The sequence below is a fragment of the Heliangelus exortis genome, chromosome 2, assembly GCF_036169615.1.
Source record: "Heliangelus exortis chromosome 2, bHelExo1.hap1, whole genome shotgun sequence".
Classification (NCBI taxonomy): domain Eukaryota; kingdom Metazoa; phylum Chordata; class Aves; order Apodiformes; family Trochilidae; genus Heliangelus; species Heliangelus exortis.
The window spans coordinates 34,311,240-34,338,031 of record NC_092423.1 but is presented as its reverse complement, the minus strand read 5'-3'; the positions used below and the strand labels follow the sequence as shown (position 1 = coordinate 34,338,031).

At 45.4% G+C, this 26,792-nt stretch overlaps 1 protein-coding gene across 3 annotated transcripts; it reads left to right on the top strand.

Moving 5' to 3' along the window:
- The first annotated feature begins 408 nt into the window (after positions 1-408).
- NR1D2 (nuclear receptor subfamily 1 group D member 2) lies at positions 409-24,484 on the top strand. 3 transcript variants are annotated; one of them, XM_071735492.1, is made up of 9 exons: positions 409-961; positions 4,314-4,574; positions 6,277-6,437; positions 7,396-7,540; positions 9,084-9,700; positions 12,824-13,009; positions 16,690-16,900; positions 21,287-22,775; positions 22,814-24,484. In XM_071735492.1, the coding sequence occupies exons 1-8, from the start codon at positions 946-948 to the stop codon at positions 21,481-21,483; spliced, it is 1,794 nt and encodes a 597-aa protein (XP_071591593.1). In that variant the 5' UTR covers positions 409-945; the 3' UTR covers positions 21,484-22,775; positions 22,814-24,484. The 3 variants fall into 3 exon arrangements, with proteins under 3 accessions (XP_071591593.1, XP_071591594.1, XP_071591592.1); XM_071735493.1 differs by having other exon boundaries at positions 626-961; positions 6,349-6,437; XM_071735491.1 differs by lacking the exon at positions 409-961 and having other exon boundaries at positions 4,238-4,574; positions 6,349-6,437.
- The last annotated feature ends 2,308 nt before the right edge of the window (positions 24,485-26,792 follow it).

The window sequence follows — 26,792 nt, the reverse complement described above, 5'->3', positions numbered from 1 at the left end:
ATTTCCCTTTCCCCTTGCAATGAGAACAACAAACGGCTGACACGGGGACGGAGCGTCCGCACTGGGACCTGTCAGATGTCGCGGTCGGGACAGGAGAGAGCTAATTAGCTGCGGCAATCAGAGCAGTGGCATTTCCTGCCGGTGCTCGGTGGCGGAGGGGCCCGCCGGCGGATGCTGACACCACCGCCCGTCACCCTGCCCGGAGGCGACGCGGGGCGCGTCCTCACGCCGCAGCCACGGTGGGCGACCCGCCGCACCGACTGCAGCAGCGGCGCGACCCAGTCCGGTATGCGGAGAGGTGACTTCCGCAGGACCCACCCCGCACCGCAGCGCCTGCCGAGGCGGTGGGCGACGACACCGAGGCGGTGGGCGACGACACCGCGGCGGGGTCCTCCGTGAACCCCCCCCCTCCCTCCCTTCTTTCCTCCCGTTGCAAGGAGGTCCTGCCGGCCCCGCCACCGCGGCAATCCCCGCCGCCGCCGCCGCAGTGCCCCCGCCGCCCGCACGCGCCCACCGCACGTGAGCGCTCCCGCCCCGGGTCCGGGCGGCGCGGAAAGTGTGTCACTGGGTGAGGGGGGCGGCCGGGGGCGGGGAGGGGCGGATCGCCGGGGCGGGGCTGGGGCGGAGCGGGGCGGGCCGCCGGCGGTGCCGCAACTCTGCGCGGCTCCGGATCGCTTTTGTTGTAAAGGGGAGGGCGCCGCAGCGGGGACGGGCAGCTGCCGCTCTGACAGGAGACAGCTCGGCCGCCTCTCTCCTCTCAGCCTGCCTGCCTGCCTCCTTCTTTCCTTCCTTTCCTCCCGCCCGCTGCACGTAGGGCTGCGGCGGGGACTCTGCTGGGGAGACGCTGACCGAGCGGAGCCGTGCCGAACGCAGCCGAGCACAGCCGGGCCGAGCCCGGCGGAGCCCAGCGCGGCGCCGGTCCTGCCCCAGCAGGAGGAGGCCGCCATGGAAGTCAGCGCGGGTAAGCGGCGGGGCCGGGATGGGTAGGGGATCTGCGGAGCGCTCCCGGCGGGCCGGGAGGGTGCGGGTGAGGGTGCAGGCGGGGTCCGGCCGGGTCGTTGCGGGTCGGGGGAGCGCGGCGGGCGGCGGCGCTCCCCGGTCCCGACCCAGCTCGGGTGTCCGGGACGGCCGCGCGGTGCCTCACATGGACCCGCCGGGCGAGCCATGTGCGCCCTGTGTTTACGTTCCGCGCGGCGTGCCCGCTCATTGGCCGTGCGGGGCGGTGACGCGCGGATTGCATAATAGTGCCGGGGCGGCGGCGCGGGGCGGCTGGCGGCGCGGACACGTGAGGCCGGCGGGCGGCCGCTGTTTTGGTGACCTACATTCGGGGCGGCGGCGGAGGGGCGCGCCGAGGACACGTGGGGCCGCGCCGCTGCGGCTCCGGAGGCCCCGCCTCTCCCCTCCGTTCCTCCCTCTTCCCCCCCCCCGCTCCGCCCGCCGTCCCTCCCCGCGGCCACCGGCTCCGCCCCCGGAGGGAGACGGTCGGCGCGGGGCGGGGGGCGCGCGCTGCGGCGGGGGGATACCGGGGCCGCACGCGCGCCCCGCACGTGGACCGTCCCGGTGCGCGGAGGCGGCGTTGTGTAACGGGAAGGGGGCGGCCGGGGACAGGGCAGGACCGGGCCGGGCCGGGCCTTTCCGAGTCGGTTCCGCGTGAGGACAGGGAGAGCCGCAGCCCCCGGTGCGGTGGGTGCGGCGGCGGCGGGAGGCGGGGAGGGTGACCCCGCTCCCCGCGTTGCGTCCTTCTTTGTTAGCGATGGCGGTGCACGGTGTCGGGGTGACGGCCCCGGGGGACCCCCAGCTGCAGCAGCCTCTTGGGGGCCGGGTGGAGCCAGGGCTCCCGTAGCGGGGTCGCCTCCCTTTTACAGCCTCTGCGGCGTCACAGCTTCACACGTCGCTGTCGAAACGAAATAACCTGCCCGTAACGGCGTGCCCCGCCGCGGCCCCCGCAGAGGTGACTCCCGAGAGATCCTCCGGTCTCTGCCTCTGTCTCACCTCCGCAGGAGCGTGTTGCAGCATAGCCAGGGTGACGTGTTTGACCACTCTCCGCCGGATTCCCTCGGCAAAACCCCGGCATTCCATAGGTCATCCAAGGCAGCCTCCTGCACCGAGCACCCGGGTCCCTCCTGGGCAGGGTGCCGGTGTGCGGGAGCGTGCACGGAGGTGCCTCTGGTCTTTGTTTCCAGTTGTCACCCTGTGCTGTGCGTGAGGTTCAAATTTTAACCACTGATGCAGCAGGAAATAGGAAATAGGTTACATGGGGAAACATAAGTTCCAAAATAACAAGATGTGAGGAATCTCAGCTGTGACACGGTCAGGGTTGCTGAGCTCTCTAGGGGTCCAGCAATCTGGGGCTCCTCAGGTTTTCAGAAGACAACGGATGAACTCCCCCTCCCCTGCCCGACATCCTTTTTACCATGTCCCTCCATGACATCGGTGTTGTTACCCTTGATGAAGAAGAACATCTCCTTTTTTGTTTTGTTTTGGATGAGGCAAGGTTTAAAGATAGGGGGACAAGGTGACAGCTTGGAGGAAAACGTGGAGCTCCTTGCAGGGGCCGTGTGTCGTGCCCTGGCCTGCCCTTTGCAGATCAGGATGGTGCCTGCTAAGGAGCCGGGTGCCTCCCTTGGACCAGGTGAACTTTCGAGCTTTGACCTGGCACCTGGCAGCAGCACGTGCAGCTCCCAGTGACAGCAAGACCTTTGTCATGTAGGTGGTGTCTGGCACTAGCACGGGGGTTTGACAGTGATCCTGGATGTGTGATTTGCTGCTTGGAGGATTTAATTAAAAAAAAAAAACGAACAACAAAACATCTGTGCAGAAGTGACCGCTGTGGTGGGGCGTAAGGACACTGGTGTCCAGGAATGTGAGAGGCAGCCTGTGTGTAGCCACACGTGTCACATGGCTGCTTGGTCTGACTTCTGCTCAGGGGATGCTCTGCCAGGGGCTTCTCGGCTGCACTCTCTTTAGGATGTCAGTGGTGGTTTCTTTGATAAAAAAAAATTAAATGCTAAAGAGAAAATGGGCCAGGAAAGCCACTGCAGAAATGCTAAGAGGACCGTTATAGCTGATAAAAGTAATGAAAATTTCTAAGTCAAGAATTTCTACCTGCAGATAATGGTATTTCCAGGGTTGTGTGACACCACTGCCTAACAGCCTTCATCTGGGAGGAGGGGATGGCTGATGAAAGGGGCTGCAGCCCCAACTTGCCATGGCAACTCAGTTGATGGTGGACTCTGCAGACACAAATGCATTTTCCCTCCAAAGGAAGCCAGTGTGTGACTATTCTAAAGTTTTTAATTCTTATTGTTGTGTGGAGTTCTTGCTGCAATGTCCTGAGTCGTCTGTGGATTGACTTTACAGAGCAATACAGGCATAAACCAGAGAGGATGCTGAGTGTAATTTATTTAAGGAGTTGCCTGGCTTTTGCTGTTGAAATTCTTGTGTGAAATATCAAATGCTTTTGTATTGACTTTTGAAACACTGAGTCTTGGAGACGAAGTCAAATGAAATGGAAACAATTTCTCTTGCTTACAAGCTAGGAAAAGGGAGCCTGTGAAAAGCCAGAACTGCTCCCAGGTCTGCCCGAGGACAAAAAGCTGTTTCATCTGAGAGATTCTTGAGTGTGTCAGATTGCAAAACAGGACAGAGACTGTTTGCAAATAGAAGTCTGGCAGCCGGAGTTTAGCTGCTGCTAGGAATGCTACAAAGGCTTGCAGTCAGACAAATAGTGCGCAGTAGCCTAACCAGGCTGCAACACAGTTTTGGGGTTTTTTTCCCTGGCCCCCTTCTGTGTTGCGAGCATCTCCCAGCCCTTCCTTTCTGTGTCTTCGGCGCGTAGCCTGAGTGAAGTCTTTCTCTCTGCCCTATTTCTGTCCCTAACCTACCTTGTTTGCATTCTGGCTCCGCAGCACTGCAAGATCCTGTCTTTGCTGTGGATCTGGATGAGCTCTGCTAAAAGGCAGCTGGGGAAAACCCTCCTTGGGCCACCCCGTGCCCTCTTCCCTGCTGCCCTGTTGTGCCACCACCGATGGCTTGTCGCTCCGTGTTTCGTTTCTAGCGCTTCATCCTGACCTGGATCAGAGGAGGCTGATAAGACAGAATAGGATGGGGGCAGACTGGGAGGGAGGTCAGGTGTCAAAAACGAATGGAGAGAAGCATGCAGCAGGGAGGGAGGGAGGGATGGAAGGGAAGAAGTACGTCCAGGAACATGTGACAGCTGGGTCTGGCGGTGCTGGGTCATGGCGTGGCTCACATGGCAGTGGTGCATGTCTGCTTGTTATGTCACTACATGCCGCCTTTTTTTCCTGCCTTAGGGGGTGTGATAGCTTACATCAGCTCTTCAAGCTCGGCATCTAGCCCAGCCTCATGTCACAGTGAGAGCTCAGACAGCGGTTTCCAGTCGTCCTCTTCGCCTGTCCCATCTTCTCCGAACAGCTCTTCCTCAGAAGGTGGCTGCAATGGCCGGAGCGGCGAGGGCTCTGACGGGGCACCCAAGAGTGATCGGCTGGAGGAGACTATTAAAACAGCCCAGTCAAGTGTTGCTGGCTTGACAAAAGGCCATAATGGAGTCACAAGTATGTTTGTTGCCAGTTCCTGAAATCATAATTTTTGCCCTTATGTACTATGTGTGGTAATACATAGGGTTTTGCCACAGAAATGCTGATCAATGGAGGTCCCAGATTTACTTCAGATTTTCACTACTGAAAGCTGATCTTAAGAAAAATTGGTTAAAATGATGTGGTGAAAGGAAAGGCAATATTAGAGACTGCCTTCAGGAGTATTTCTGGAGCGGTCTTGCAAACATAGTTTCTGTTTTTTAATACTCTCTCAAGCCCTTACTTTCTGTCTCCCCAGATTTCTTTGAGGAATAAATAAATAAGTTACTAACCTAGTATGTTATATTTATGTAACTGTACCCCTGGGCCTTCATCTTCTTGATTCTAAGTCTCAGTTTGTGTATGTAGGAAAACAAAATACTCATAAGATAGAATGAAAGGATAGTTTTAAAAAATGCATTTAACAATCTAGCTCTAGCTCTTTGCTTCATACTTTTTTTGTTTTGGTGTTCAGAATGCCAACAATAAAGCACTATATTTGAACAGTTTTGGAAGGGCAGGAATCAGACTGAGTACTGGAATGTGTTTTCAGTAAACACTCAGCTAAAGTGTTAGACTAGTCTTTTGAATGCTGAATTATTTTATTGGCAGAATTGTTTTATCATTTTCAGTTACGAAGCTAGAGTAAGTATCTTCTTAACAGTTCTACCTTAAAAGTCTGTCTTTTTTTAAAGCATTCCTATCCTGAATTCTTAGTAGGAACCCTTACTTCCTCTTAAAAGTTTGCCAGCAAGTAGGTTTCTGGTATCAGCGTAGAGTTCCGGACGATGAAATCTGTCGTAAACTGTTTAGATGCATACATAGATAAGTAACATTTTTAGTTCTGTTTCAGAGCCTTGCATAAAAATAATAAAATTAGTTCCTCTTTACAAATGAAACCCGAATGTCAAATAAACTGCTTTTCTAGCAGAGGATGATTCTGCTGGGAGTATTTCCAGCTGTCTCTGTTGCTTACTGTTATGGTAACACGGTGGTTTCTGAAGTCACTGGTAAAATTCCCACTGGCGTCAGTGAAATCAGTGTTAGACCAGCACTTATGACTTGCAGAAAATATTTATTGACAAACAAAATATGTGGGTAAAAACTTGAAAAGAAAATCAAACCATAAGCATATTTATTGGGCTGGGAAAGTATTTTCAAGTTGTAGTGTGCAAGCATGACATTCTGGATATTCACTCAAATGCGTGGGCTTTACACAGGTAGATGTGACTGAGTTTACCAGTCCTGAGTTGTTATCACGTAGGTAGCATGTATGGTTTGTTTGCAATATATAATACAGTGTCCTTTAATACTCTCTTTTCTAAGAAATGTTTATTCATCATTGGGGAAGCTGTTGCCTTTATATGGGCTTACTTGTCCTCATGGAAAAAGCAGGTTGAGCACAAACTTTGGTGGTCTAGTTAACTAATAGCCCTTTTAAAAGTGCATAGAGGTTAGCAAACTTTTTTTTTCCCCTGCAGTTGACTGTAATGCTACTGTGATTGGAAGTCCAATGAATACATCCTTTCTCCCTGTTCCATGGAGTCCTTCATGTTGGTCTCTTTTTCCCCCCCCCCCTTGCACTGGTACCTTCTGAGTTATTCAGGGCTTTTGTACATTCATGTCTGTTTCTCTGAAGTGTTTTTTTGTATGTTGAACTGACAACATATTTTGCTTTTAGTCCAGGTTTTAAACATGTTCCTGCAATTGCTGTTGGTTTTCTATATCCTTGACTTCTCCGTTCTGATTCTAGAATTTAATGGCATGGTTCTTCTCTGCAAAGTCTGTGGAGATGTTGCTTCTGGATTTCATTATGGTGTTCATGCCTGTGAGGGCTGCAAGGTGAGCTATATTCCTGCTTATCTTCCTGCTGGTGAAATGTTCTAGTTTTCTCCACAAGGGAAAAGGAGTGATACTGCTGAAAAAATATCTGTATGCTTCTCTGTTAGTTCTGAGAAACTGCAGACAGCAAATAGGTTGTAGGCAAGGCAAACCACCTAGCAATACATAGCATCTTCCAGACTCTGCAGTATTTTATGTGCTCATGCCTTGTCCAGTCCTGCCTAACCTGGAGTGCATGGCAGAGAGCAAGAACTGGAGACAGAGGTGGTAAGGACCATGCCACACTAGACACGTGAATGTTAATTGCATTAAGAGATAGTGGGTGTGGGTTATCACCTGGGCTAGATGCAGAACAAAACAGCTTTGGAAAAGCAATTCTTTACCATGGGGAAAGACACAAGTGGGTGCTTGTATCAGTAGATACACAGTAGATATCACAGATCAGTAGGTCTGTGTTTTCTGATACTGTACCACTGCAAATTTTATGTTCTGTGAAGGAGTTTATTAACTTAAGAGTTATGTGACAGAACCACCTTTGAAGGTCATGTAGTTGGTAGGATGGTTTTGTTGCCAAACTAGGGAGATTGAAGTCGGATCAGATTTTCACTTCCATCTTTGCACTAGATGTCAGAGAAGCTCAGGTACATACCTTATAAACTGTTAGAACTGCTAGAGGTGATACTGGAGATATTTTGCTCTTCCATGCTGACTGCAGGGAACAGCTTGGCATCTTCTGTAGTTAGAAAAAACTAGTTTGTGATCAAATCACCCATGAAGGGGAAGTAAGTCCAGAGTAGGAGCAAGTTCTTTAAAATCACTTGGGGCTGGTGGCTCTGAAGCAGCTGATGAAACACAGGGAGGTTTTCTGTGCTTGCAGAGAGGTGATTCTTGGCAAGAGTATTTGACATATGATGTATTAATAGTTCTGGGGTTTTCTTGTTTGTTTTTTTGTTTACAGGGTTTTTTCAGAAGAAGCATTCAGCAAAACATCCAGTATAAGAAGTGCTTGAAGAATAACAACTGCTCTATAATGAGAATGAATAGGAACAGATGCCAGCAGTGTCGTTTCAAAAAATGCCTGTCTGTTGGGATGTCAAGAGATGGTATGTTGCGGTACTGAGCAGTGATCTTCTGAGAACAACTGTGTTGCCCACCTCAAAACTGATTGCTGAAGGTCTTAACAGCACATAATACAGGCAGCCCTATTGTCAGGGACAGATCCCCTTTCCAAGAGTGTTTAGATCCATTTGCTTTCTTGTTCTGTGACTTTCCTGAACTGGTAATGTAATCCTGGCTGCATGAACCATCCTCCTGCCTCTGGAGGTTAATGCCGAGTGCTATGCTGCAGTGGTCTGTTAGGGGGATGTTTATAAAAGGACTCTTAATGAGTTAATATTTTAGTGGTATACTCCCTGAATAGAAACAAAAATTTTCCCTTTTGTTTTGTTACTGTTACTTTTTTAGGTATGGGGAACTGTGCCTGAGCTGATAGACTAATCATTATAGAGCATAAAGGCTTAAGTTTGGGTGCGTGGAATGAGCATCTATCTGCTCTTTGGGTTTCTTTTGTCTTGGAGGGAGGGGGAAGGCAAGGAGGAAAGGGTCATGTTGAGCTGTGTCTCTGACCAAGTTGCTGGCTACCCACTTTTGTGACTTTCTTTAAAAATGTAATGCTGAAAGTGTAGTTCACGAGTCTACTATAACTTACTGTCACAAACCAGAACTCTTCCTTCTGTTTCACTTTTTAATTTTCTCTGTGTGTTTATTTCACAAGAACTTGGAATCCTGGGCTGGTCATAATTTAGTGGGTGGAGCATTAAAACTTATTTTAAATAATTGTTCTAGTTCTTGCCATGCATAGGAGTTATTTCATCCCCTAGGCGCTTGTTTATGCATTAGGTTGCACCTGCCTTAATGAAAGAGATTAAGTTACATTAATGAAGGACTACTGCATGAACCCAGTTACATCAGTCGAAACTGGTTCTAAGCCCTTTTAAGGCTGTAGTTGGACAGGATGGTAAAGTCAGTTGTAGATTCTCTAGGAAAGGGTCAAAAGTGCTGCAGCCACAATGATGCCCATCCCCTTGCCAGCAGAAATGTCCTTGTCAAGTCAAAGTTATCAGGATAATTTGCCAAGGTAAGCTTCGTTCAGTATTGATTCTCTTAACTGTTTTGGCAAGTTGTATAATTGGTCCATGAGGAGTTGTCTTGTAGGAGTTCTATGCAAATATAATATAAACTGTGTTTAAATTGAGCTAATTGTCAGCTCACAAAGTTGTACTGATTTAATTGATCCAATCTTTAAGCCTGACAATTAACTAACGAAACTGGGTGTACAGTCCATAGCCAGGTTTGTAGCACAAGGAGAAAAGGCTTTGGAGATTATGTGCTTTAAAGCTGCCATCTCTTTGCATGTAAGCAGCAGCATACATTTTTTTATCTCACAGCCATTCAAGGAGCCCAGGAAGCTCCTTGACTTCAGTGGTAGTACTGCTCCTTGACTGCAGTAGCTTCGTGAGGGCAGTTAAAGTCTTCCCTTAAAAGACAAGGTTTTGGTTGGGATGTATATTCTGTGTGAGCATGTGTGTGTGCTAACATTTTCAGGATTGACTTTTTTTGTCTTCTCTCCACTTTCCACCTTGGTAGCTGTTCGGTTTGGCCGTATTCCCAAACGTGAAAAACAGAGGATGCTGATTGAAATGCAGAGTGCCATGAAAACCATGATGAACAGTCAGTTCAATGGTCACTTGCCCAATGAAGCACTAACAGAACATCAAGATCAAGCACCCCAAGAAGACCTGTCCTCCAAGCCCAAACAAGAGCAGGAAACCATCAAAAGCCCTTCTCCCCCTCCTAGTGCTGACATGGCTAAGGAAGAAGTGATTGGTATGGTCACTAGGGCCCACAAAGACACTTTCATGTACAACCAAGAACAGTCCCAAAACCCAGCAGAGATGATGCAGTCCCAGAGTGGGGAGAGAGTGTCGAAGAACACTGAGCAGTACCTGTTGAGCAGTGAGCACTGTGTTAGTGGGTTTGGTGGCCCTCAGTACCCTGAAAGTGAACAGCACCTTGGTGGACAGTACAAAGGGAGAAGCACAATGCATTATCAAAGTGGGCACCCCATGTGTTTCACAAATGGCCACTGCATGAACTTCACCAGTGGTTATACTCCACGGCTGTGTGATAGGATCCCAGAAGATGGCTTTTCTCCAAGCAAGAATGCCACTTACTCTTGCAGCACGGGAGGAAGAATGCATCTGGTATATTGATATCAACTGTTTGATTTGACTTAGTGAAAGGCTTAGTGATGGGTGTGATCCAGCTGTGTCTCTTCAGGCGGTGAAGTTGCACACAATTGGCACAACTGCTGAAACTTAAAAATAGTGACACAAGCTTGATAGCACAGGGAGAGTAATGGCTCAAGTTGTGCAGAGGACTTGAAATCATACAAGAGATGGGGTTTTTTTGCTCAGTTTTTAGCAAACTGATGGTAGACTAACATCAAAGAGCACGGGTTGAAGAAAACACACAGGGTTGTTAACTGACTTGACTCTAAAAATGAAAATGCATATAAGGGTTTTTATGAATTCCCTTCTTCATTCAGTCCTCTTGAATGCCTCACTTTAAAATAACCTACACAGTCAGATATGCTCTATTTCCCTTGGAGGTATTCAGAGCAAGTTTCTGGGCTGAAACCTTGGCGCTAGGATTTGAAGGCAGTCTGCATGCCTTGCTAGTGTGTTCCAAAATCTCTCCTGCTGGGTAGGCTGTTTTGAGGGGAAGGGCTTGTTCTGTTTTAAGGGAGATAGGTTGATGCTGAGGTTGATTCTGGTACAAGCAATGTAAAATATAAGATCAGTGGGACCCGGAGGCTAGGTATCCTTCTGACCTTGAACATCTCATTTGAACAGAGGCAGGAGGAATATGCAGAGCTAAATTGCGTGAGAGTTGTTCAGGGTCTTTTCTGGGGTGATTTCACAAGTGAGGCTTAGAACACACTTCTGGGTACCTTAGATGACTTTGTTACAGTGTTTTTCTCGCTGAATTCTTACCAAGGATGTTCCGTGTTACCTTGCATGTGGGTTGTTTGTTTGGGTTTTTTTCCTTTCCTTAGCAGGTCTCTACTCTTTGCCTTGCACCTGCCATTTCTCTGCCATTCAGGCAACCAGTTCTGTAAGCCCCTTAAAATAGATTGTCCTTCTCTTTATCACTGGAACCAGCTGGGATGAGAGAACATAACATCCTCGTTCTCCTCCTGCGCTCCTGTAGAGAAGCGCAAGCCTCTGACCTTTCTGAAGTACTTGAGCTGCCAGTGTTTTTCTTCCTCCTACATTGTCAAGATTCTTCACAGGTTCTTGAAGGCCCCTGAAAGTCTCTATGCAGTGAAGGTGGTTTATTTTGATGCTGGATTTCCCTTTTTTTTTTTTTGGGTGTGGTTTTTTATATTTTCCTTCTTAAGCTACTGCATATGTGGACTGTGCCATCCCTAACAGGCTCTGACCTTAATTGTAGAATCCAGGCATTGCACCATAGCAAGTTATAATTCCCAACCTTTCTTCCTTGCAGAGAAAGTATGTGGAGTCACTACAGCAGCATTCTTGGCACTCTTGAGAAGCAGAGGTTAAACCTGTCAGTACAGGTAGGCAGGGAGTGGCTCTGCCTGCAGCAGCTCAACCAGTCAGTTTGACCCATGCATAGCAGCTGCAGGAAGGTTTAAGACAGCTGAAGATGAGGAAACAAAACTGAATCCAGCAGAGCACAACAACCCCACCCCCATCCCTAACATGAGTGTGGCTTTTGCCAGAGAACTCAAATGACATCAGGATCCAACCAAAATGAGTCAGTAGTAGTAAGTGTAATTAGGCTGTGAAGCAGTATGGAGGCAGATGTTCAGGGGTTTGGTTGTTTTTACTCAATACCCTTCCACCCAGAAAAGCAGAACAGGTCATTCCTGAAGAGGTTCCTCTAAAGAGAGCTAGTGATTGTACAGCAGACAGCGGCTTCCATAGGAAGCCTGTCAGGGTTCAAGGAGTATCTGGATGAGACTCTTAGTCAAATAGTTCAGTTTTATGATGTTCTGCAAGGAGCTGACTTGATAATACCTACAGATCTCTTCAGTTTGAGATACTCTGTGACTCTTGGGCAGAGGTATCTCAGGAGAGCTTAGACATAATACCGGGGGGGGGTAAGGGGGAAAGTAGCAGTTCACCTTTGGGACCAAATGCATGGAGTTTAGGGTGAACTGTCATAGGATGAGAAGTTGAGGTCCTTTTTGTGTCCAATTCAGAATGCAGTGCTGAACCAAAAATTCCTTATTTTCAGAGTACTGTATTTTTAACAGTGCCTGTGTGAACCATTGTGATATCATGGACAGAGAAGTGATTAGTGCCTGTCATATTTCTGGTTGTGTGCCTTTCCTTTTGCCAAAATATTTAATAATTTTCAGTATATGTATGGAAAAGGACACTGTTGGATTATGTATTAGTAGACTTGTAAGAAGTACTTACAGGAATTCTTGTCCTTGTTGATGACAGGTTAAATGAATATTTAAAAGTTTAAACTTCCTTAAAAGATGTACATTTTAGAAAGCAGAACTGAAAGCATCTCAGAGCATCTGGTTGGGTTTTACAGAGGGGATTTACTGGCAAGTTCCCTTGAGTGCTATGCCAGATCTCATTGTAATGGATTCAGACTTTCCTACAAAAAAAACCCCAAACACCACTGTGTGTTTGTATAAAAGAAAGGGCATTTTGTCATCCTGTGACAAAGCAGAACTGAAATACCAGTTCCTTGGTGGTCCTTCTTTAGTGATACAAATAAAAGCAAACACTAGGATAGCCAAGTTGTCCTGGTAATGAGAGTGCAAACTTGTGACTTGGGAAACCAGGACTTGGTTCATTGCTCGGGTTTTGACACCTTTGTCACCTTGTCTGAATCACTTTAGTTGTCTGCACAACAAGATACATGAGAATGAACGTAGTAGTGACACTGAGATTACAATCAACTGGTTGTGAAATCATGTTTAATTGTGAGATTACAAGGATAATACAAGTAAGAGAGATCCAGATGTCAGGCACGCATTGAGATCTGGGAAGATCATAACCTGGATTCTCTCAAGTTTTTTGCTGTAAACAGTGTTGGAGTTTCCAAGGTCAGATTGCTAATGGGCCACTGTGGGATTTGCGTTAGTTGTTTGTTTTAAAGGGAGGGGGAGAAATCCAGTTGCTTTGGGAGCTGACTGAAGAGTACTGATAATTTTTTTTTATTGTGTGTCATTACTCCAAAGCTTTCTTGAAGAACAAACCTGCTTCTTTCAAGTATTTGTCAGTATTTTGAATGATATCTCTAAGAGTTATTTTCTGCATATGTTTTGTAAACATCAGGTCTGCCCGATGAGTAAGACTCCCCATGTGGACCCAAACAAGTCTGGCCATGAAGTCTGGGAAGAGTTTTCTCTGAGTTTTACCCCTGCGGTGAAGGAAGTGGTGGAGTTCGCCAAGCGTATCCCAGGTTTCCGAGATCTCTCCCAACATGACCAGGTTAATCTTCTGAAGGCTGGGACCTTTGAGGTGAGACCACTGTGTGTAGATTGCAGAGCTGATAAGCTGTGTATTAGTCTGGCCTCTTTAAGAATAAAAATGAACTGATCTATATCAGGCAAAACCAGAATGCTCACGGGCGTTAGCTCTGAGCTTTCCTTAAAGTGATGGTGTCCATTGCTTCTGTTCAGTCAAATCTTGGTGAGCTGTCCAAGTAGCTCAGAAGTGTTCAGCCCTTTCACCCTTTCCCTGGGTATTAATAAATAATCAATGAGGAGTTTCTTGGTTTCATATAGCAGTGGTTACTTTGACAGCTGCCTTTCTTTAGTCTGGAGAGAAGCAGGCTGTGTCTGGAAAGGTGGACAGCTTAGAAAGCTATCTTTTGACTTACCAGTTTTGTAGAGGAATGTGTTTAAACACTTCCTTCTACCACTGTATTCCCTGCCATGGCATCCATCCTGACCAGTTATCACTAGCCTTTGGTGGCAGCTGGAGGCTGTGGAAGCCTCTGTCTCTAAAGCACTAACACTGATAGCTGTAGCTGTACCACTGCAGGGCTGGGGATGCCGTGTACCAGCTGCATCCTGACTTACTCCAGACTAATCCCACCAGGTCCTCATGATTGATTTCACCCACTGGTGAGCATGACACATACGTAAATCAGTGGTGTTAAACTTGGAATGATACCAGAAAACTCAGTGCTCTTTTATAATTAGTGACCTTCACCAGGGGACCTTGACTTAAGGTTTTAGTTGCTCTTGTGTCTGCTGCAGGCCGTGCACATTTGATAAATATTCAGATGTAAGGTTTAAACATAGAGGGCCAAAGGCACTGCAGTCCCAAATATCCAGTGTTACTGTCGTTTTCTGGAAAGGGCAGGGTTGGTGCTCCTTTTCCTCTTGTTTACTGCTTTATTCTTTCAAAGAAGGACGCTGGGCTTTGTATATACGTGGCTGAAGACATTTCTCATGTTGGATCTTTTATTTGCATTTATACAGCCCATTTCTAAAGTGGATAATTTTGGGGTTGGAAGGTACAAGTTATACTGGAACTTGGTGCCTGGAGCGTGTTGGTTTCTTTGTTTCTTCCATTTCGCTGTCATGTATTTTTTGCCATTGTACTTGACCTTTTAATACCCATGTACAACTACAGTAGCTATAAGGGCTACAGTCACTTCTTCAGGTACAGCCTCTTCCATTGCTGTTCACATAAAATAAAAATGTTGTTTCCCTCCTCTGCAAAGTGATACACTGTTCAGTGCCCTCAAGGGGGGTGGAAAATCAGACTTTTCCTATAATGTAAAGCCAAACCTTTACGTCTTGCAGGCAGGATATTTTGTCTTGGCTTTTCTTCACCTCAAGCTTTTCTCAAGCTTCATTTGTATGCCTTTTTGCCAGTTGCAAGGACTGCTGATAAGGAAGTTTTTATTTCCAGGGGAATGAATAATAATGTTTGGCTGTATGCTTATCCTTACTGCTGTATAAGAAACATTCAGCGTGTGGGTCCCTGAAGTTAAAGGCCTATGTGTCATCTTAGCAATAGACAAAAAAAAAACCAAAACACAAAAACTACTGAGCAATGGAAAAAACCAAAACAAACAAAAAAGATTAATTAAGCCATTGCAGTTGAGGCAGAAGTGTCTTGAAAGCCTGGTGCATACAAGGTCATTTCTGTCTTCTGGGTAACTAAACTAGGATATTCCAACGTGTGCATGTTAATAGAAGAACCTGAGGATATAAGCAGGTATAAGCAGGTAATATAAGCACTGCCTCTGAGCCTCTTTTGGCTCCCTTGGGCACCAGTGGATGGCCATTTTGGCACTGTGCTTAGCTGTGTTCAAGGAGTGCTGGCTCATTTCGGGGTAAGAAGATGCATGGAGACAATGTTGGTGTGTTAAAGCAGCATAGCTATATACACTCACACATGTAAGATAAAAAGCCCTCTTAGAACTGTGAGTACTGGGCAGCTCAGTGTATCGTGGTGGCATTTGCATGGCTTTGTCTGAGAGCCAGCTGAGAAACAGCAGTGAGTGTAAAATAAGGAGCTCAGCTGGATTTGGGCAGGTCTTCCTCCACCTCCACAAACCCCGACTCCGTGTCTAGGTGATTGAGTCTAGTGACTGCACAGACTCACAAACTTGGCAATTTGGCTGCAGGTGGTGAGGAAGTGAACTGAAGTGAAATGGGCTGAATCAATCATGTGCTATACCAAAGTCTAAATGGCTCTTCCTTGGGGTAGAATGGTGACATTGTCATTACAGGCGAGGTCATTGCCTTAGTACTAAGTCAACACAACTTCATGGTCTTCAGTTTTAAATAGCAGGCTTAATACTAATAGTTCAGTATTTGCAGTTCATGTTTCCAAACCCAGTTCTTTAAGGAGAACGCAACTTTGAACTGAAAGGTTGTTGAGTACCTGGTGGGTCCCTGCTAACACACAAGTTCAGCTTTGTCTGTCTGCCCTTTGTCTCCTTTTGTATTCTGAGGGCTTCTGTGCCTAGGTTTCTGCACTCTGTAGTTAATGTCATCAAAGGACATATAACTTAGCCAACAAAGGTGAATAATACATAGTGCTCACATGTCCATTAAGATTGCTGCATGCCATTTGGCTGTGAAAATTTAGGAGCAGGTCATGTAATGTGCATGAATGGTGTTGGAATTATTTTCATTTTTTTGAACCCTCCTTTTGCAAGCTTGTCAAAGGCACTAGCCTTTGTTGAAAACCTGGTTCTCATCTGTAGTAAACATTCAAATTAATGGAGTTGTGTAGGGTAAATGAGAAGAGAGATGACTGTCACACCAAGAGATTACAGCAAGTCTGAAGTTTTATCTAGTGCCAGTTGGTTCACTTTCTCTAAATAAGAAGGCTGTTATGTGCAACTTAAACCTTGAAAATGTAAATAAGGTTGTTGAACATGAGCAAATGAAACTTTACAAGCCATTCCAGAGGGAAACATTTCACAATACGACTGAGAAACCACAAGAGAAATTTCAGCCCAGAGGGGTAAGTTCAGCACATGTCAACTGCTCCAGCCCAGGTGCTTTTACCATAAAGGGTATTCCCAGCTGCAGCTACAGACCAGGTGCTATTTCAGGCCCTGCTTCCTTAGCCTTTTGAAGGCTGTATATGTCTCCTTTCTATGAGAGCTCATTAGCATTCCTGTGGGAGCAGCAGTGTGGCATGGTACTTTCCCAAAGAATGCCTACTGAGCCAGATCATCAGGTGGTGTAAATCAGCACTGTTTGAACCGAGCTGCTCCAGTTTACGCCAAGCGAGAATCTGGTTCAGTACCTTCGTTTTGCTCCTCATAAGTGTGGCCAAGAAAACATTTCTTTTAATGCTCTGTGTGCCTTTGGCTGTTGGGTGGCATAAGCCAGTTGTCCTACTGACATATTTATGAATGGCATTGTCTTTGTGGCTCAGGCTGTCTGAAGCTTAAATTTTAATTTTCCTTCCTTTCATGTGCTATAGACCCTCCCCTGCATCCACTCGCTTATTTTTTTCTCTTGTCTGTTTCTCTCAAACTACTGGTCCAGAGCTTGCACTGGTTTTTACAGCTCAATAGCATGCTGACAGTTTCTCTATAGAATGCTTGTACAGCAGTTCATGAGGCAGTTTGAATGATGTTAAAAGGTTTCATGTTTTTCTTTGGCTTTTCTGGAAATTCACGTATATTTATCTGGGTTTTTTTTGTTTTTTTCTTTCAACAGGTTTTAATGGTACGGTTTGCATCTTTGTTTGATGCAAAGGAACGTACTGTCACCTTCCTGAGTGGAAAGAAGTACAGTGTGGATGACTTGCATTCAATGGGAGCTGGTGATCTGCTCAACTCGATGTTTGAATTCAGTGAGAAACTAAATGCCCTGCAACTTAGTGATGAGGAAATGAGTTTGTTTACAGCGGTTGTCCTCGTATCTGCTGGTAAGGAGAGAAAGTTAACTTACATATTTGCCAGACTTTGAGTATGGTTCTCTATTAAAAGATGTAAGTAATAAATATGTGCCCTGTTATTTTATGTCGTAAGTGCAATTTTAGTTTAAAGCTACTAGCAGCATGTAATTGATTTTTTTACATACCTGCTGTAATGCTCCTTTTTTTCAAAAATGGGGCAATAGGCTTTGGTTTTCCTACTGCTTTCTATAGAATGCAAATCTGCATCTCGTAGCTGCCTGGTGGCTTTTTAGAAGCTATTTGTTTGACTCAGATGAGTTTCACAGGACAGCATCAATGAAATTACACCTGACTTGCACAGCCTAAGTCTTGGGATAAGGTGGTATTTTTACTCCAAGTATCGTCACTGTAGTCTATTGCATGTCTTGCTTAAGTCTAAATCCAAGAGTTTGATCTCTGCCAATGTCAGCAAGAAAGCTCTGTTCATCTGTGTTGTGACTTCTTACCACTCAAGGTCTGCCAAGCCACTGACATCTTCACCAGCCTCAGATCTTGTTTCAGTCCCTTGTCAGATGGAACACCTGGCCGGCCCAGATTCGAAGAAGGATTAAGCACTTACCTCTGTAGTATTATCTAGAGCCTCAAATTAGGCACATTAGCTCTGCATATAATGCCTGGAATACGAGATGCAGGATCCCTGCTTGCTGGGTACAGAGCTCTCTCGGGGAATGCTAGTAGTGTCCACTTTAAGCAAGGGTTTGAGCACTACTTCTTGAACAAGTGCACCTCTTGCACACAAGTGGTAATACCCACATTGTTCTTATCAGGGAGGGACACCCTAGGTGTGGTGCTGTAGGCACATGAAGCCTCTGTAAATAATAGGACAGCTTTGTGCTGAGATGGGATAGCACAGGATGGGGCAGCTGTAGCCTCTTCACTTTGTAAGTGGTGGGTAAGGAGCTGAGAGTGGTACAGAGCTGGCAATCTTCAAAATCCAGAATGAATGGCAGAGTGAAAGGTGCATGGCACTGTAGTCTGTTAGTGGAAATGTTCAGATAGCAGAAAGAAACCTGGGATTAAGTTGCTTTTCCAGGCTGTGCTTTCCGTATTTTATCCTTCAAAAACTAAACTGTTGGGAACTGGAGACAGCCTTTAAAATGAGGACTGAGAACCAGGCCTCTTCCCTCCTTTTGCAGTGTCACAACTAGGCTGCAGTCACTCTTGCCTGCTCAGCTGCTGAGCCCTAGCATATCAAAATCTCTGTGCCACCTGTTTTGAATGTAAGTGGCTGTGTTGGTTCTGCTAAGTGTGCTTCCAGCACAGAGTCACCCTCCCACCCTGCCCTGGCCTTTTAAGCACTGCTCTATGCCTGTTGCTAGTTCCCAGTAGGGCTTACCTTAGGGATGGTATGCAACATACACAGCACAAAATGTCAGAGCTGTGCAACAGAACAAAAAGAGAAAGTGTTTAGTATTCTGGCTGCTTGTAGTGGTTGAGGGTTTTTCAGATCTTTGCACATTATTTGCTTTGGAGATTATTGCTACCTATTTTGCCTTCCTTCCAGTCTGATCACAGCCATCCTGGATGTCTTCACTAAAAGCTTCTAGAGATTTAGAAAGCATTACTTCATCGGTCTTCTAACATTTGGGCCCAAAACAGCATTTGTATCATATTTGAGACATGATTGTAACCTTGATGGTCGTTGTGACTCTTGGCAGTTTTCTGATAAACTTTGCAGCTTGCAACTGAATCGGAATGCTGCAGTCACCACTTGCACAAGCAAGTAAGTGAGCAAGCCTCATGCTTGAACAGGTACCTAAGAAGAACACAAGTGTCCCCAACAGAGCTCCTGGGGAACATGCTCAAAGTTCAAGGGCTTTCCAGGAGGAGGAGGTGTCTGTAGAACTGAAGGATTGCAGGCATTTGTTAATTATACAGATCTCGAAGGGCAGATCTCTGCTGCACTCTATCTCTCTAGGAAAAGGGTGACCCAGGGAGTCATTCCCCAGTGGAGGCAGAACTCAATTAAAGAAGGAAATGCTGAGGGAATGACATTAGCAAGAATGACATGGAGATGCAAGCAGAGGTAAAAGATGCTGTAGCTGGAAGAAGAACTGAAGGTGGAAGAAGAAGGCTGTTAGGCCCCCTTCATTTCTCACTGGAAGTTACTCAGAAGTTTGAATGGAAGATGGTGTAGTCAAGATTCATGTCTGTTCCAGAAACAGATAGGAGCTATGGGGAGATAGGAGAATTGGGACTGTTGAGTCCCAATTAAGTGATCCAGATCATAAAATACCACGTTGCACTGTTTAAAAATCTTTCAAAAAGACTTTAATTTATTTTTTTTAAATAAAAATGCCAGTGCCAGAAAAAAGAAAAAAAGAAATACAACTCCCTAAATAGTGCTAGTGGGGAAAACACTTGTCAGAAGCATCTCCATGCTGGGTGAATAACTACTATTATAAGGGCTATTTAGAACGTGCAAAGAGAAGAAGAGGGGTAGTAGCAAGGAATATGTTTAACTGTGTTCATGGTCTTGTTTTGATGTCATATGTCAAAGGAAAAGTAGGGTCATACAGTGGAGATATGGAAGTGTGTCTGAGGACTTACCTCGGTACCTTTCCAAAACTAGAAAAATTATGCACCTCTGGCTTCAGTTAGCTGGATCTGTTGAAGATGAAGGGGAAGGAGCAAGATGGATCACGGATGCTGAAGAAGGAGGGAGCAAGGTGGAAGCAAAGCTAAAAAAATGTGGTTTGTGCACATCTAGAAAATATTCTTTTAATTGAGGGTGTTGCCTTGTGGTAACATATGAGATAGACACCTTTTATTACTCCTATTGGGATAGTACTGACAAAAACTTCTGCTGACCACTGGGAGCAACTGGAAATGAATTGAGAGGGAGAAGAAAGACTTGGACTAATTGGAGAGCAAAGGCCATAGTAACTCACCTGAGGTGATCTGGAAAGACTGGACTGCCTTCTTCTGCCTTTAGAGATGTACTGGTGTCACCGTACAGAGCTCTTGGGAAACCTTATCTGGCATAATGTGTGCATGTGTCATCATCCTTGCTCAGGGCAGAGAAACCTAAAGGTTTTGCCAAGTGGGGGGCAAGTGGAATAGTTAGCTTAACCAATAGAGGCAGAGAGGCTTGGAGAGCAGGTATTAAACCTAATGGGCAGTCTTCACAGAAGAGTAGAAGACCTAGTAAACATGGTTTGATGTTAATCAGAGTTCAGAACTGTTAGAGCAGAAGGTTCTGGAACAATCTTTCTGAAGGAAGAAAAAATATTACGTGCTTCAAGATGGATCCTTAAGTGGATTATATAACGTTTTGCCCCATAGCAGTAGGGAACTGCAGCAAGTACCCCAGGAGGACTTCCTAAACTCTCTTGACCTGAGATGTCCTTTTGGATTCACACTGACAGCATAAGGAAGGGATTCCTGCTCTGACTCAGTGCTGCTCCAGAAAGCTCTTGTCATTCTGTGTCCTACTTCTGCAAAGTGCTTAAGTACACGTACACATCAAAGCACATTTCTCTTCATGTCCATCACTTGTGGATGTATGTGCCCTGATGAATTTGCATAGCATTTAAGAAGAGAGGGTACGTCCTGGAAAAAATAGTTACTGTGCATAATTATTAGCTGAGATGTTTTCCTTAAAAATTCATCCTTTTAAGCTGCTTACTTAGGTTCCACTTAAGGACAGCAGGCATGTTCTTAAATACAGCTGTCTCAAAAAGATGCTTCAGGCGTGGGGTGAGTGCAGCATGTGAAACCATAATACTTCTCTTGATGTTGAAATTCTTCCTTTCTTTCTCAACTGGGATTTTTTTTTGTGCATCTTTTTTTATTTTGTAAGTGCTTCAGAACACACTCAGAAATACAGTGCTCAGTCATGTCAAAGCCTGTGCTCCCTTTGCCCCTGGGGGGTCCCATTCTGCAAATAAAAGTGTGGCTTGTCCTGGGAGATTTCCTTCTCAAACGTGAATGTCCCATTTAAGTTCAGGGTTGTGTGTCAAGCCCTGAGAAAGGTTTGAAATTTTTACTTCTTTGTGCCCTATCTCTTTTTTTGCATTGAAAGTTGTGACTCAGCAAATTTAACCATGTCCTTTTCTGGAGACATGGGTAAGTGATCACAGAAAAGTTGAGTGTATGCTGCCAGTTTGGCACAAACATAATACTTCACAAAGCTGATGGTAAATAGTATTTGAAAGACTTGTAGTGGATTTGAAACTTCTGTCATAAGTATTTAATTTTTCTTGTGCTTGTTAATTTAAGTCATTCTTGCAATGGCTTTATGTTGTAAACTACATCTGTTCAGTCACTTCTTTATTTTAAATTTTCTCCTTCTCCTGTTTTTTTTTTTTCTTTGTTTCTTTTTCTCCCCATCCCCCACCCCTCCTTTCTCTTTAGATCGCTCCGGAATAGAAAATGTCAATTCTGTGGAGGCACTTCAGGAAACACTAATCCGTGCATTAAGGACCTTAATAATGAAAAATCACCCAAATGAAGCTTCTATTTTCACAAAACTTCTTTTGAAATTACCTGATTTGCGTTCCTTAAACAACATGCACTCTGAAGAACTCTTGGCCTTTAAAGTTCACCCGTAGGCCTTTAGGTTCGTTTGGACTTGGACTCGCCTCGTGTTAAACTGTTTTGTGCTAAAATAATGTATTTATACAGTTGTACCACTTGTTGAAGAGGGAGAGTTCACAGACTGTGAACAGTTGATAGCTGTCCCATAACCATGCAATAATGCTTCAGCAGGTGCTCTCAGCTGCAGGTGGCACAGCAGAGGCCTCCAAGAGATCCATCCCCATCTGTGACCCTCTTCTGCAGAAGAGGTTTACGATGAGCTGGAGTAAATATGGACTGTTCTTTCACTTAGAAAAAATGAACCACCACTGCCCTCTCATGTAAACTGAATGCAAAATAGCTGTGTATGTGCATACAGAGCATGGAACGGGGTGGGAACAATCCTGTGCTATTAGAAAAATTGAAGAGCTGATTTAATTGGTCTTTCACTTATCTAATAGATGTATGTCTGTGTCTCTAGATAACTCACTCATGGTTTCACTGTTGTTATTCCATTAAACCTGATGGAATTATTTCAGCCTGCACCAACTCTTCACTGAGCATGTGTTCATGCCATGTGTATATAATATAAATATCTAAGTAATGAGTGTTTATGGCTATATAAAGTACAGAGTTGTGTGTATATATGTGTATGTATATAAATAGTTCTATACATAAAGTATACATATAATTTCTTCACAATATTTTAAACTGTGAAGGAATTTGAACTTAAAACAGAGGGTGATCTATGGAAAGAACCAAATAGATGCACTTTGCATATTGCTGAACTAATTATCTGAGCATTTCTAATTTTTAGAAAACATCAAATTTGCATTAATATGCTGTGTTTGTTAATTTAAAAAAACAACAACCAATAACAACAGAGTGGCACCAAAGGGGCAGAGTCAGATTCAACTTCCAGAAGGGGTTTGTAGAGAATCTCAAGTGGAGATGGTTGATTGTGGCACTAACGAGTTTGATTTGCCATTGCCACTGAGGGTTCTTAGTGTTCTGCTAAAGGTTAAAGAAGCAACAGATGCTCTTAAAAAACTTCAGCACAGCCAGAAAGAAACTATCAGATAAGTAACAGCATCTATCAGAAAAGAAAAAAAAAATTAAGGGAAAAATGTATCCATGTTTGCGTTTGGGTGTACGTGTGCTCTGTGACCATTTATTTCTTGCAATCATTGTGCTGCTTCATTGCTAAATGAGAACTGAACACAGAAATGTGAGATTCCCCAGGTCTTCACAATTCAGGCTTTGTGGTTCCCATGCCTGTTTTTCTGGAGCTCTTCATTGGTGTGTGTGTGTGTGTGTGTGTGTGTGTGTGTGTGTGTGTGTGCGCGTGCGTGCGTGTGCGTGCAGAGAAGGTGCACGGGATGGTCTGGATTTTTTTCTTAAAAAAACACCTCAAAAACCAACTAAACAAATGGGACTTTTGTTGTTGTTGTTTATGCCAGTGCAAATTACAAAGCAGCTCCTCAAGGCTTGAAGACTTTTCTGCTTTTCCATCACGGAAAGGCAGCTTTCTATGGATTTCCTCCATTTGTAGCATGATCTGGCAACAGAAAAAAAAAAAAAAAAAATTAAAAAAAAAAAAAGTCAAAGCAGTTATGTTAAATAGTTAGGTTTTTGTTTTGCTAAGGTGGGAAGAAGATGCTCCCTTACCCTTGTGTTTAGTGAACTTACATTCAAGGTGGCCCTCTGGGTCTCTGGCATTTGGTATCACTACTTTGCACTCTCGGTTTCTTCCTGCGTTTTGACAGACGTGGTAGTTGAGGGCAGGAGCCAGAAAGCTGCCAGACTGCAGAGCTCCCCCGAAACTCCTCCAAGCTCCTCCTTGCCCTGCAGAAGCCTCTCTTGTGCCGCAGCGATTCGGTGGGAGTCCCGGTGCCTCCTGCGGAGCTGGAGCATCAGGAGCTGGGAAGAGGAGGGGATTCTTGCACCCTGCCATGACTCCGGCCTCTTTTGGGCTGGGGATTTCCCCTTGGGAAGTGGTAAGGAATGCTGGCCAGGGGACCAAGAGCAGGAGGAGGGTGGATACTGGAAAAGATTTGGCTTTATCCTTGCCTGAGAAGCAGAAGAGCCCTCTGATTCCCCTCCTCCCCAGCTGCTGCAGGGAGAGCCGTCCTGCTTCAGGCTACTGAAACTACTGGGTAATGGCCCCTTAATACATGCAGTTTTGCTATCCAAATGTGCTGTCAGGGCATATTGTCCTAATTTCTGCTAACAGTCTGCATCCTACCAGTATTATTTGTTTGAGAGCTTCACCAAATTGCTCATTGAACCGTTCAGACTTCAGGGAGGACACAGTCACATGGTTTGTATTACTTAGGAGCTGAAATTACTTATTTGTAGACCCCATTTCAAATGTGGAAAATGCAGTTAACCCTTTGTTATTTCAGGAGGGAAGGAGGCTTCTTACAGATTGCCACCCTACACCCGTGTTTTGTTGTGGGTTTTTTGTTTGTTTGTTTTTGTTTGGGTTTTTTTGTTTGGTTTTTTTTTTCTTCTTAAAACTGTGTTAATTAAGCCTTTAGGAATGTATAACCAGGACTGAGTAATTACTGCTTATTAAATTTTTAGTTAGATCGACCATGTATGCCTATAGATAGATATTCTAACTCGTGCAATTTCATTTGAAATAATCTTCCTGTACATAATGGAAAAAAATCATGTAGCAGCAAAGAAAAAAAAAAAAAGAAAAAGCCCCAAACAGATTGACTGAAAAAAAGTTGATAAAAGTACAGTTCAAAAGTGACCCACATATTACGAACCCTTGCTGGACTGTTAGAAGAAAATCTAAACTCATCGTGTTAGCTGTGTATTGTGAGCTCTTCTTTACTGTGTCACTGGTTATACACTTGTTAAACGCTGAGGTAATAGACTTCATGCCAGGCATTTGAGTACTGTAGATTGGGTCATCGCTGAAAGATTAATGTACTGTATGACTTAAATGAAATTTTTATTATTGATTTTGTTCTTGATTTTGTTCTTGTTTTAAAAAATTAAATATGGGCATTATGTCAGCAAGCTAAGCTGTGTTTCTGTGTTCTTGGTGTATTTCTGTACGAAATCTGGGAGGACAGCACCCTGAGGTGAGCAAAGCACAGCAGTAATGAAGGAGAGCATCAGCTGCTGTAAGGGCACAGGAGCTGCACTGGGGCATGGTGGCTGGAGCCATATCTCTGTCTTCTTGTGATACTGACCTGTCTTGCCAGGTGGTTGGATGGAGTTTTCTGATGCACTTGACTGCCTACAATGAACGAGATTTTTGGGTAGCTTCATAAAATGAGATAGTAATTTTAAACACCTTAATTGCGTTTCAAGAAGATGACCTTATAATTGAAAAAAAAATGTATATGGTTTAGTTTTTTTGTAAAGGCCATTCTGGAGCTAGGTTATAAGAAAGGCATATGAAAAATGGCATACGAGGGGCAAAGATTGATTTTTCCAACTCTGTTTCTGACTTTTAAGTGTTTACTGTGCTAGGAGATAACTTTCTCTGGGAAGTGTTGTCTCTGTTGGTGTTTTTTTAAAAAAAAAACACAATAAAACAACACAATAGCCAAAATTAAAATAGAAACAAAATGATGACTGCCAAAAACTGGAAAAAACAGCACAAAGCCCCTTTATTTTTTTTCTTGGCACATTTTCTGTGTGGCATGTTTGCATATAGCTTACCTTGTTGCTGCCAAGTCAGAGCCCCTGTGAGTAGCACTGTGAGCCACAGAGGTCCTAGGTCTTGGGAGGTTCTTGGAAGAGCTCTTTCCAGCTTTTGCCTGGGTGCTCCAGATGGGCCACAAGTTAATTTTTCCCCTGCTTGACTGCAAGAGCCTTCCCACAGCAAATGGCAGGGGGTGGGGGAAGGAGGGATGCTTCCCACTAAAACACAATTCCTTTCTCCCTCTCCCACCCTCCCAGTGGGGCAAGATGCTCTGTGGATGGGGACATAAAGCATTTGTGGGAAACTCACTGGTCTTGGGGTTGACAGCACCGATGACTCCCAGGTGTGATCATGCCTGCAGCAGCCAGCCCAGGGTTTTGTCTTTGCTCCACAAGGAAATGGCAAATGTTGCAAGGAAAACAAAGGTATGGGTGTCACTGTGTGAAGGTATAAGCTGCTGAGGGTGTGGGCAGCCAGCTTGTGGTGTGTGGGGTGGGAGGAAATCGGCATTCCCACATTCCCAACTGAGCCACAGAGGCCTTTGATTCCAGAAAGAGTTTGTACAGGGAAATAATTGGCACTTCCTTTTCTTTCATGAGTGCTGCGAGCAGCTGCCAGAGCCTTAATCAGCAAATACCTTTTTTTTTTTTTTTTTTTTTTTTTTAATCTTCCTTTAAGGTTGAAATTTGGAGCCAGGAGGGAGGACATTCAGGAATGGGGAAGGTGCTGAGACACCCGCTCCTGACAGGCAACTGGGCTGCACCAGGCAGCTTGGAGAAAAGCAGTGAGGAGGCTGCTTGCTGGGCAGGAAAGTTGGTCAAGGACACAGCTGCATCATAAGCAAAGAGAGAGGAGCTAAGCAGGTGTGCATGGAGGCTGCAAGGCTGGAGATTTCTGGTTATCAGGAACAAACAGGTCCATCCACACCATCAAAGCTTCCCTCTGTGCACACACTGCTCTGTTGTGCCCTTCACAGAGCAGTTTGTACCTGCTGCAAAGCTACATTCCAGCCCTTCTGTCTGAAGGCAGAGCTTGCAGTGGTGGAGGGCTGAACCTTGCCATCTCCTTTAGCCATAGAAACAGACGGATCCTGCCTGGCCTAAATGGCAGGCTGCAGGGTTTTCCATAATAGCTCTCTGGAATGCTTTCTGGAACAGCCTGGAGGTCCTCCTCTGGCTGGAAGAGGATCCTCAGGGGGTTACTGCTGATGTTAGATCTTTCAGGTTGGAGGGAGTGCCTTCTCAAAGGACCTTTCTCTCTGTTCAGCCCCTGTACCTCAGTTTGGGAAGATTGTGGCTCAAATTATTGTATAGAACAGGGCTGGGTGCAACTTAGAAGGTGGTAGCTAGGCAGAGGCAATCGTGATGTGTTTAAAATGCATCTGGCCCAGAAGGTACAGATGGAAATGAAGCAGGAGAGGGCTGCCAGGTTACTGCTGTGTGATGCCCTGTAGACCTCGGGCAGGCAGCCCAGGACTAGCTGCAAGTCCAGGTAGCTGTCACCTTGCTTTTCATGTAATTAATGCAGGTACTCAAAGCTATGTGATGCACACCCAGTGATGATGGTTTATAAAATGAAGTTGACACTAATGCCCCTTTTTATGCCACTTTGGTAGGTTCAATTGCTAGCACAGAACTGAAGATTGCCTCTGACCTAGGCTGATTTGGTTCCTCCACA

Coding starts and splice junctions, on each gene's coding strand:
- NR1D2 (XM_071735492.1), top strand. Junction 4,575..6,276: donor AGGCCATAATGGAGTCACAA/GTATGTTTGTTG, acceptor TTTTGCTTTTAG/TCCAGGTTTTAAACATGTTC. Junction 13,010..16,689: donor TGAAGGCTGGGACCTTTGAG/GTGAGACCACTG, acceptor TTCTTTCAACAG/GTTTTAATGGTACGGTTTGC.